This window comes from Xenopus laevis, chromosome 8L, assembly GCF_017654675.1.
Source record: "Xenopus laevis strain J_2021 chromosome 8L, Xenopus_laevis_v10.1, whole genome shotgun sequence".
NCBI lineage: Eukaryota > Metazoa > Chordata > Amphibia > Anura > Pipidae > Xenopus > Xenopus laevis.
The window spans coordinates 68,417,619-68,430,252 of record NC_054385.1 but is presented as its reverse complement, the minus strand read 5'-3'; the positions used below and the strand labels follow the sequence as shown (position 1 = coordinate 68,430,252).

The 12,634-nt window shown below is 44.0% G+C and overlaps 1 protein-coding gene across 1 annotated transcript in view; it reads left to right on the top strand.

Moving 5' to 3' along the window:
• LOC121397307 overlaps window positions 1-2,354 on the top strand; it is a 2,498-nt gene extending 144 nt beyond the window's left edge. Inside the window, exons 1-2 of the mRNA XM_041573922.1 lie at window positions 1-720; window positions 1,782-2,354. The exon at window positions 1-720 is cut by the window's left edge and continues 144 nt beyond it. Of these exons, the coding sequence (XP_041429856.1) occupies window positions 1-720; window positions 1,782-2,354 (1,293 nt within the window). The remainder of the gene's footprint in view (window positions 721-1,781) is intronic.
• Window positions 2,355-12,634: the final 10,280 nt, after the last annotated feature.

Sequence of the window (12,634 nt, the reverse complement as noted above, 5' to 3'; positions counted from 1 at the left end):
AGGCGGAGAGCAGCCCCAAGAAGCAGGGGCCACAATAAGCAACGCAGAGGGGGCCGCAAACACAAGCAGAGCAAAAGGTCGGGGCAGACCTCCACGCCAGGGGAGCAGAGTGCTGCCGAGCAGGCGATTATAAATCTGTCAGGACATCAGCTAACGCCACCGGAGGTAAGCGTACTGATTAAGGGGTTATCCTATGTTCCTTCTGTAGTGCCTCAGGACTTTAACATTATTGTGGACAATTATAGATTTTCGCGAACATTGAGACTGCAGGAGCACTTTAAAGGAGCCAGGAGGAGCATAACAGAGGACGATAGGATTATACCCCAATTTAGAGCCAAAAGTGTCTTTGACCCGATTATTAATAATGCATCTTTACGTACATTTTCACGCATGTTGGACGCAGCAGTACCAGATTTCTTACAACAATCACGCAATAGGGGGAATTGTACCAAAGAGGAACGTACGGCCCTGAGAGGGTTACGTGAGAATTCCAATATAATCGTGAAGCCCGCTGACAAGGGAGGGGCAGTAGTGGTTCTTGACTACGAGTATTACAGAACTGAAATATTGGGACAGTTATCAGACGCAAGTTGTTACTGTAAACTAAGCTATGACCCTACTCTCAAATTTCAGACACAGCTTAAGATTCTGCTGGAGGAAGCGTGTACCCACGGATGGATATCGGAGACTTTATATAATGGACTATACGTTGAGCATCCGGTAAGACCTGTGATTTATACTATACCAAAGGTCCATAAATCGTTAACCCAACCCCCGGGAGGCCAATTATATCGGCCAGGGGTTCCTTGACTGAAAAAATATCGGGGTATGTGGATATGTTACTACAGCCCCTAGTAAGGCAGCTGGGTTCTTATTTAAGTGACACAACAGATTTTTTAAAAATGGTTGCTAGTATTGATACAGCCAACATGAACTTCCTTTTTGTAACTATGGACGTCCACAGTCTCTACACGTGCATACCACACGACAAAGGAATAGATGCAGTGAGAAAACTGCTGTATGAAAGCCCAACATATGCAGGTCCCCATCGGAATTTGTGATAGATTTACTTGATTTTATACTGCATAAAAATTACTTCAAGTTTGAAAACAATTTCTACATACAGTTGTCGGGGACCGCTATGGGTTCTAATGTAGCGCCTACTTATGCAAATACGTTTATGCATGATTATGAAACAACGTACATATATGGCCATCCAATGTTTCACAAGCATGGTGGGTACTATAGGCGCTACATAGACGATCTATTCTTTTTGTGGTATGGCACTGAGGATCAGCTATCGCTCTTTATATCAGATCTTAATGGGACAGCATCTCCAATAAGGTTTACTGCACACAAAAAATTGTAGCAGTATAGACTATCTTGATGTAACGGTGTATAAGGACATAGAATCACACCGATTACACACTAAGATATTCCAAAAACCTACGGATAGGAATTCGTTACTGCATTATAGCAGTGGACATCCCCGTCATTTGCTCAATTCGTTGCCAAAATCGCAGATGCTTCGTGTCATTCGCATAACGAGTAACGAGCTAGAAAGGACTAAGGCATTGGAGACTATGGCTCAGAAGTTTCTGGAGAGAGGGTACCCCAGTGATCTAATAGATAAAACAAAAAAAAGGGCAGAATCCCAGGATCGAGAGCTTATCTTGAGGGGCCCAATGGGTACTGTTGAAAAGAAAAATGCGGAGGACATAATTTATTATATGACCACATTTGATGCATGTACCCCTTTAATTAAGCAATCTGTATTACAGCAATGGCCTATCGTTCAAACTGACACGGAACTCACGGGCATTAACCGTAAACGGATTCGCTTTGGACACAGGAGGCATAGGAATATAAAAGAACTTCTGTCACCGGCGGACCCGGTAAGCAAGTATAAATCATTGATGGTTACAGGCAAAGTGGGTGTTTACAGATGTGGTGGTTGTGTTATGTGCAGCTCCCTGATCACAGGAGACAAGTTCTTTCATCCACACACGGGCAAACCATATGAGATTAAGCAGAGATTGACCTGCATTTCACAGAACGTGATATATATAATTAAATGCCCGTGTGGTTTATTATATTGTGGTAAAACCCGTAGACAACTGAGGGAGCGTATCAGCATGCACCGGGCAACCATCAGGGCCGCACTCGACCCCAAACCCAGGAAAGACACCAAACAGGATATATCGAAACAACCTGTGGCTCAGCATTGGTTGATGGCCAAACATCCTGCTTCTGCATTTAAATGCATGCCAATTGATTGTATTGCAGATCTACCAAGGGAGGCAACATTGATCAAGCTTTGTTACAGAGAGAAGCATTCTGGACATATAAACTGAACTGTGTTCATCCAAAGGGTCTAAATAGCTCATTATCGTTGAGCTGTTACCTGTGAGTGAATGAGCCCCCGTATAGTCAACATTTTTTGGGCAATTTTGTAAGGAATCATTTCCCTTCCTATGAAGTGTGGCCTGATGTTCCATGTATTTAGTACGTATTCTGACTGTCTCTTTTTTTGCCTCGGATCTATACTAGAGCCCCTAAAAGTGTTTGACTAGAATGGGAATAGTTCCCACGATTTCTTCTTTTTGATTGTACGAATAATATCTAATTCTAAGGGAGCTTATATACAATTTGAGGCATTTGTAATTGTTTTTAAACATATAACCTTTAGCCACTATATACTGAGTATTGCAGACACTTCGTTACCTTCAAAGCACAGACATAATTTTTTATTTATATATATATATATATATATATATAACACAGACATTGCAGGATCCAAAATGAAATTACATCTCTTTGAACAAACATAGCGAAACATTAACTGTCCTTTAATGTTTAAGTCATCAGTGATTAGTTTGTTTCAGAGTACATCTCAATGAGAAGCACAAAGGAAAACAAACTGATTAGGAGGAAGACAAAAATAATCAGCGTCAAGAAGGTCAAGGAAATGTGATAAAGGGACTGCGAGGTGCAAATATCAGAGAGTTGGATTATTATCCTGGAGTTATGCCAGTTGGCTACTTGCATGTTTACAGTCTGCAGGTTTTACCTGCTATGGGGATGTAGGTTTTTTTTTGTATCTTTGCTAACTGATGAGTTTGTAAATTCATGTTATATATTGTAACACACTACAGGAAATAACATGAGCAGAAACAGATATATACTGTATATTTATACATTTTTGGAAGTTTACAAGTATACATACCATACAAATGAGGGCTGCCATTGGCTCAAAGTTCCTACAATTTGAAGCCCCCTTAGAATGAGAAGGTGGAACAGTACCTTGTACTTGATCCCAACTGGATCCTTATTGGAAACAAAACCAGTCTAGTCCAAAGTCAGGCCCACGGGCCAATTGCGGCCCATTTTCAAATTTACACCGGCCCTCAGCCTCCATCACAAAATTATTAATAATGTGGCCCCCCAGCACAGTGCGATCAGGAATCACATAGCCATAGCAGTAATATTTGGGCACATGATTAGTGAAATGATCATCTATACTGCTGCCTGTGTGCTGAAGGTGTTAGCAATAGACATGTAATGGCATGTAGTGAGGCGCCGCTCTCGCTAGAGATGTCGCGAACTGTTCGCCGGCGAACTTGTTCGCGCGAACATCGGGTGTTCGCGCTCGCCGGAAGTTCGCGAACGTCGCGCGACGTTCGCCATTTTGGGTTCGCCATTGTTGGCGCTTTTTTTTGCCCTCTCACCCCAGACCAGCAGGTACATGGCAGCCAATCAGGAAGCTCTCCCCTGGACCACTCCCCTTCCCTATAAAAACCGAAGCCCTGCAGCGTTTTTTCACTCTGCCTGTGTGTGCTGAAGAGATAGTGTAGGGAGAGAGCTGCTGCCTGTTAGTGATTTCAGGGACAGTTGAAAGTTTGCTGGCTAGTAATCGTTTTGATACTGCTCTGTTATTGGAGGGACAGAAGTCTGCAGGGGTTTGAGGGACATTTTAGCTTAGGTAGCTTTGCTGGCTAGTAATCTACCTTCTACTGCAGTGCTCTGTATGTAGCTGCAGTGGGCAGCTGTCCTGCTTCTGATCTCATCTGCTGACTGCTGCAATAACAGTAGTCCTTGTAAGGACTGCTTTTATTTATTTTTTTGTTGTTTTACTACTACTACTACTACTACTACTATAAGAGCCCAGTGCTATTAGTCTAGCAGTGTTGGGGAGTGGGACTGGTGTGCTAATCTGCTGCTCCTAGTAGTTCAGCAGCACCAACTTTAATTTTTTTTTTTAATATTCATTTTTTTTTTTATTTTACTTTTTTTTATTTACTACCGCTGTAGTAGTGTATAAGTTGACCTTTTAGGCATTATTTGCCCTGTAGGCATTATTTGCACACTGTTTTCTTCAACCCGCCATCGAGCTGTGTGACCTTGTTCACATTCTGTCTAAATATCCATAATATTACCGTCTCCAGAAAAACACCGGAGTCACTTTTTTCAAGCAGCCATAATATATATTTACGTAATCCGTATCCACCGCTGTAGTAGTGTATACGTTGGCCTTGTAGGCATTATTTGCACACTGTTTTCTTCAACCCGCCATCGAGCTGTGTGACCTTGTTCCCATTCTGTCTAAATATCCATAATATTACCGTCTCCAGAAAAAACACCGGAGTCACTTTTTTCAAGCAGCCATAATATATTTTACGTAATCCGTATCCACCGCTGTAGTAGTGTATACGTTGGCCTTGTAGGCATTATTTGCACACTGTTTTCTTCAACCCGCCATCGAGCTGTGTGACCTTGTTCCCATTCTGTCTAAATATCCATAATATTACCGTCTCCAGAAAAAACACCGGAGTCACTTTTTTCAAGCAGCATTCATATATTTTACGTAATCCGTATCCACCGCTGTAGTAGTGTATACGTTGGCCTTGTAGGCATTATTTGCACACTGTTTTCTTCAACCCGCCATCGAGCTGTGTGACCTTGTTCCCATTCTGTCTAAATATCCATAATATTACCGTCTCCAGAAAAAACACCGGAGTCACTTTTTTCAAGCAGCATTCATATATTTTACGTAATCCGTATCCACCGCTGTAGTAGTGTATACGTTGACCTTGTAGGCATTATTTGCACACTGTTTTCTTCAACCCGCCATCGAGCTGTGTGACCTTGTTCCCATTCTGTCTAAATATCCATAATATTACCGTCTCCAGAAAAACACCGGAGTCACTTTTTTCAAGCAGCATTCATATATTTTACGTAATCCGTATCCACCGCTGTAGTAGTGTATACGTTGGCCTTGTAGGCATTATTTGCACACTGTTTTCTTCAACCCGCCATCGAGCTGTGTGACCTTGTTCCCATTCTGTCTAAATATCCATAATATTACCGTCTCCAGAAAAAACACCGGAGTCACTTTTTTCAAGCAGCATTCATATATTTTACGTAATCCGTATCCACCGCTGTAGTAGTGTATACGTTGGCCTTGTAGGCATTATTTGCACACTGTTTTCTTCAACCCGCCATCGAGCTGTGTGACCTTGTTCCCATTCTGTCTAAATATCCATAATTTACCGTCTCCAGAAAAAACACCGGAGTCACTTTTTCAAGCAGCATTCATATATTTTACGTAATCCGTATCCACCGCTGTAGTAGTGTATACGTTGGCCTTGTAGGCATTATTTGCACACTGTTTTCTTCAACCCGCCATCGAGCTGTGTGACCTTGTTCACATTTGTCTAAATATTGATAATATTATCGTCTCTAGAAAAACCACTTGAGTTACTTTTTTTCAAGCAGCATTCATATATTTTACGTAATCCGTATCCACCGCTGTAGTAGTGTATACGTTGACCTTGTAGGCATTATTTGCACACTGTTTTCTTCAACCCGCCATCGAGCTGTGTGACCTTGTTCACATTTTGTCTAAATATTGATAATATTATCGTCTCTAGAAAAACCACTTGAGTTACTTTTTTTCAAGCAGCATTCATATATTTTACGTAATCCGTATCCACCGCTGTAGTAGTGTATACGTTGGCCTTGTAGGCATTATTTGCACACTGTTTTCTTCAACCCGCCATCGAGCTGTGTGACCTTGTTCCCATTCTGTCTAAATATCCATAATATTACCGTCTCCAGAAAAAACACCGGAGTCACTTTTTTCAAGCAGCATTCATATATTTTACGTAATCCGTATCCACCGCTGTAGTAGTGTATACGTTGGCCTTGTAGGCATTATTTGCACACTGTTTTCTTCAACCCGCCATCGAGCTGTGTGACCTTGTTCACATTTTGTCTAAATATTGATAATATTATCGTCTCTAGAAAAACCACTTGAGTTACTTTTTTTCAAGCAGCATTCATATATTTTACGTAATCCGTATCCACCGCTGTAGTAGTGTATACGTTGACTTTGTAGGCATTATTTGCACAGTGTTTTCTTCAACCCGCCATCTAGCTGTGTGTATTATCGTTTCCAGAAAAACCAACTGAGTTTTTGTTGTTGTTGTTGTTTTTTTAAAAATAATGCCAGGCAAAGGCAGGCCGCCACGCAGAGGCCGTGCTAGGGGCCGTGCTGCTATGCAATCCTGTGGCCCTAGCAAATTGCCCAGTTTTAAAAAGCCAATGACCCTGAACTCCCAAAATGCTGAAGAGGTAGTTGACTGGCTTACACAGCACACCCCATCCTCTACCGTTTCTAACTTTACCACAACATCCTCCTCATCCTCCACTGCTATGGCCACCCCACGTAACACTTCCTCCACCACCGGTGCCCCTTCTTCACTGGGGTCAGAGGAGTTATTTTCCAATGAGTTTCTTGAACTGAGTAATGCGCAACCATTATTGCCAGAAGAAGATGAAGGAGATGAGGACCTTACACCAGATTTAATTCTGGCAGAGAACACGATAGAGATGGACATAATGAGTGATGAGGAGGAGGTCCCCGCTGCTGCTTCCTTCTGTGATGTGTCAGAAGAAATTGATGCATCTGAGGAGAATGATGATGAGGAGATTGATGTTTTGTGGGTGCCTAGTAGAAGAGAGCAAGAGGAGGGTAGTTCAGATGGAGAGACGGAGAGTCAGAGAGGCAGTAGGAGAATAAGACTTAGAAGAAGCAGGGAGGACAGCCCGCAGGGATCAGTAGGGCAACAACATGTATCGGCACCTGTGTTCAGCCGGCCAACGCACCCGCCATTGCCGCCAATACCGCCAACTCCGCCAACTTCTACTTTACCGCCAGATCGCACACTTCCAAAAAGTCAGCAGTGTGGGATTTTTTTAATGTGTGTGCCTCTGACAAAAGCATTGTAATTTGCAATGAGTGCAGTCAGAAACTGAGCCTTGGTAAGCCCAACAGCCACATAGGTACAACTTCTATGCGAAGGCACATGAGCGGCAAGCACAAAGCACTTTGGGAGCAACACCTCAAAGGCAACAGGCAAACTAAAAGCCACACTCCTTCTGGTCCAGCATCTTACTGCTCTACCTCTGCTCTCCTTGACCCGTCTGAACCACCCTCCACTCCGCCTTCCACCTTGACCACCTGTTCCCATTCCCAGTCATCTGCCACCAGCCAAGTTTCTGTGAAGGCCATGTTTGAGCGTAAGAAGCCAATGTCTGACTGTCACCCCCTTGCCCGGCGTCTGACAGCTGGCTTGTCTGCACTCTTAGCCCGCCAGCTTTTACCATACCAGCTGGTGGACTCTGAGGCCTTCCGCAAATTTGTAGCAATTGGGACACCGCAGTGGAAGGTACCCAGCCGCAATTTTTTTTTCTAAAAAGGGAATACCACACCTGTACCAACATGTGCAGAGCCAAGTTACCGCATCTCTGTCACTTAGTGTTGGGCCAAAGGTCCATATGACTACTGACGCATGGTCCTCCAAGCATGGTCAGGGCAGGTATGTCACCTACACTGCCCACTGGGTGAACTTGGTAATGGCTGGGAAGCAGGGAATGGGTAGCTCAACAACAACAGTGGAGTTGGTGTCACCGCCACGGATTGCACGCGGTTCTGCCACCACCTCTACTCCTCCATCGCTCTCTACCTCGTCTTCTTCTTCTTCTTACTCTGCTGCTGGGTCCTCCTTCTCCTCCTCCACACCTGTGCACCCCCAGCTCCCCCTAGGCTATTCGACGTGCCAGGTACGCCGTTGTCACGCTGTCTTGGGGATGACGTGCCTGGAAAGCAAAAACCATACCGGATCTGTACTCCTGTCATCTCTGCAGTCACAGGCCGATCGGTGGCTGACCCCACACCAACTGCAGATCGGAAAAGTGGTGTGTGACAATGGAAGCAATCTGTTGGCAGCGTTGAGACTAGGCAATTTAACACATGTGCCCTGCATGGCACATGTGTTAAATTTAATAGTCCAACGTTTGTCTCCAAGTACCCAGGATTCCAGGACGTTCTCACCCAGTCCAGAAAGGTGTCGGCCCATTTCAGACGTTCCTACACAGCCATGGCACGCCTTGCTGACATTCAGCAGCGCTACAACATGCCAGTCAGGCGTTTGATTTCTGACAGCCAGACTCGCTGGAATTCAACGCTCCTTATGTTGGAACGTCTGCTGCAACAACAAAGGGCCGTCAACGAGTACCTTTTTGAACTGGGTGGTAGGACTGGATCTGCACAGCTGGGGATTTTTTTCCCCCGTTACTGGGTGCTTATGCGCGATGCCTGCAGGCTCATGCGACCTTTTGAAGAGGTGACAAATATGGTCAGTCGCACCGAAGGCACCATCAGCGACCTAATACCCTTCGCTTTCTTCCTGGAGCGTGCCGTGCGACGAGTGACAGATGAGGCTGTAGACCAGCGTGACGAGGAGCTGGAAGCGCACGATTTCTGGTCGGAATCACCAGAACGAACCCAGGCACCTGCTGCAACGCAGGGAGAGGTGCCAGAAGTGGAGTCAGAGGAGGAAGGTGGCTTTGTGGAGGAGGAGGAGGAGGACCAACAGGAGCAGGCTTCCCAGGGGCTAGTGGTGACCTTTTGGGGACCCCTGGTCTTGTACGTGGCTGGGGGAGGAGACCGTGGATGATGCAGTCCTTGATAATGAGGAAGCGGAGATGGATAGCTCTGCATCCAACCTTGTGAGAATGGGGTCTTTCATGCTGTCATGCCTGTTGAAGGACCCCCGTATCAAGAGGCTTAAGGAGAAGGACCTGTACTGGGTCGCAACACTACTAGACCCTCGGTACAAGCATAAAGTGTCAGAAATGTTACCAACATACCACAAGTCCGAAAAGATGCGGCATTTACAAACCAGCCTGCAAAACATGTTGTACAATGCTTTTAAGGGTGATGTCACTTCAGGAACTCATCAACATTCCAGGGGCAGAGGTGCCAGTAATCCTGCCACGAGCACACCTGCAAGGACAAAGCCCTTTGGCCAGTCTGTAACGTCAGACATGCAAATGTTTTTCTGTCCAAGGCAGCGCCACAACCCTTCTGGATCCACCCTCAAAGAACGCCTCGACCGGCAGGTAGCGGACTACCTGGCATTAACTGCAGATATCGACACTCTGAGGAGCGATGAACCCCTGGACTACTGGGTGCGCAGGCTTGATCTGTGGCCAGAGCTGTCACAATTTGCCATGAACCTCTTGTCTTGCCCAGCCTCAAGTGTGCTCTCAGAAAGGACCTTCAGTGCAGCAGGAGGGATTGTAACTGAGAAGAGAACTCGCCTAGGTCACAAAAGTGTCGATTACCTGACCTTTATTAAAATGAATGAGGGGTGGATCTCGGAGGGTTACTGCACGCCGGAAGACTTGTTCTGACTTCTATGCAGCTGTCCTTCTCTTCAAGCCTCATGACTCCAAACACAGCTGTCCTTTAGCGTCCTCCTCCTCCCTCCGCCACCGTTACAAACTAGGGTGCAAACCCTACTGGTTTAATTTTTTCTGGCCTCTGTGCTTCAGTGGCTGCGACCAAAAAAATGCATATTTTCTGCATTTATATGGCATAATTTTTCTGGCCTCTGTGCTTCAGTGGCTGCAACCAAAAAAAATTATATTTTCAGCATTTATATGGCATAATTTTTCTGTCAACTGTGCTTCAGTGGCTGCGACCAAAAAAATGCATATTTTCTGCATTTATATGGCATAATTTTTCTGGCCTCTGTGCTTCAGTGGCTGCAACCAAAAAAATTTATATTTTCAGCATTTATATGGCATAATTTTTCTGGCAACTGTGCTTCAGTGGCTGCGACCAAAAAAATGACTATTTTCAGCATTTATATGGCATATTTTTTCTGGCCTCTGTGCTTCAGTGGCTGTGGCCAAAAAAACTGGGCAAACAATGCCTACAAGGTCAACGACGTTGACCTTGTAGGCATTGTTTGCCCAGTTTTTTTGGCCACAGCCACTGAAGCACAGAGGCCAGAAAAAATATGCCATATAAATGCTGAAAATAGTCATTTTTTGCCATACGTTGACTCAACGTATATGGCAAAAAATGACTATTTTCAGCATTTATGTGGCATATTTTTTCTGGCAACTGTGCTTCAGTGGCTGCGTCCAAAAAAACTGGGCAAACAATGCCTACAAGGTCAACGTATGGCAGTTGTTTAAAGAGAACAGTAGATTACTAGCCAGCAAAGCTACCTAAGCTAAAATGTCCCTCAAATCCCTGCAGACTTCTGTCCCTCCAATACAGAGCAGTATCAAGCAGATTACTAGCCAGCAAACTTACTATCATCTGTCCCTGAAATCACTAACAGCTCCTCCCCTACACTATCTCTTCCAAGCACACACAGGCAGATTTTTCAGATACATTTTTGCCCTTGATCCCCCTCTGGCATGCCACTGTCCAGGTCGTTGCACCCTTTAAACAACTTTAAAATCATTTTTCTGGCCAGAAATGTCTTTTCTAGATGTTAAAGTTCGCCTTCCCATTGAAGTCTATGGGGTTCGCGAACCGTTCGCGAACCGTTCGCATTTTTGCGCAAGTTCGCGAATATGTTCGCGAACTTTTTTTCCGACGTTCGCTACATCCCTAGCTCTCGCATATGTCTTTAGGGCTGAAGGTGCAATAGACGTACAGACATGCCAGTACAGTAAAAGACGTATGCGAGAGCGTCACTACATGCCATTACATGTCTATTGCTAACACCTTCAGCACACAGGCAGCAGTATAGACAATTATTTCACTAATCATGTGCTCAAATATTACTGCTATGGCAACACCATTCCTTGTCTAAATGAGGCATTGAGAATAAGTCCAAACAGACTCCACTTCTCCACTTCCATCGTGCACATGTCCATCTCCAGGAGTGAATGATCCTGATCACAAGCAAGCTACCTTGGAATGGATATCAGGCTGAATGGTCGGCTCTCACACATTTTCACCTCACTAAATCTGGCCCTTGTTGCAAAAATTTTGGACACCCCTGATATAATGTTTACATGATTTTCTAGTAGACTAAGGTATGAAGATCCAAATTACGGAAAGATCAGTTATCCAGAAAACCCCAGGTCCTGAGCGTTCTGGAGAACAGGTCCCATACTGTATAGTGTTTGTATTTAATATTTGCACAACCCATTATACAATTAGAGCAAGGCTCAGAATGAAAGCAGCAACATAAATTTTGTTTATTGCATAACTTCACATGCAATAACTTTATCATGAGTTTCCAAGTATCAAATCTGCTGTAACTGGATACAATCAGAGGTGCGAAGTGCTGCAAGAAACATGATGAGAAAAGTGTGAAAACTAGAATATTTCGAATAAAGAAATGTGTATATTGAAATATAACAAAATTCTTGCAATTTCGGGCTTCACTAGTCCCACCCCAACAGCTAGGGTTGTTAAAGACATTTTTTTGTTTTGTCGGGGGAATATTTCTAAAGTGAATAATGCTGAAACCAAATGGCAGGAAATTGTGTGCATCAGTTGCTGTAATTATGGCACACACAGGTGATTGTCATCTCAAAACTTGAGGCAACAGTTGTCTGCCTGTGCTTTAATCCCAATGATACCACAAAGGTCAATTCAAGTCCTTCTGCAACCTAAAAATGTAGAACTTAGCCTCTTCATGCTGCCCCACTGCCTTGTGACCTGGACCCCCTTTTGTGTGAAGGGTCTACTCTATGCATTGCATGGGTGGAGCAAAGATCAGTCTTTCACACTATTAAAATAGCATAGTTCAATTCAACATATCACTTCTGGTTTAACCAAGTAATTTGTAGTACAGGCATGGGACATATTATCCAGAATGCTTAGGACCTAAGGATGTTTTCTGTAATTTGGATCAATGTCTTTTTAGACAATGTCTACTTAAAATTAATTTAAATATTAAAAAATTGTTTTGCCTCTAATAAGGATTAATTATATCTTAGTTTGGATCTTGTACAAGGTACTGTTTAATTGTTACAGAAAAAAAGTTAATTAATTTTCAAATATTTTTAATTATTTGCTTATAATGGAGTCTATGGGAGATGGCCTTCTTGTAATTCAGAGCTTTCTGGATAATGGGTTTCCGGACAGATCCCATGCCTGTACAGTCATAAAGATTCAACACAAAGTCCATAAAGGTACTATAAGTACATCCAGGACCACCATCAGGGGGGCCCAGGGGGTACTACAGTACTGGGCACGGGCCTAAAGGGGTGCCCGGCTGTGCTGCATTTTTGAAAATAGCCGGGCCCCCTTGAC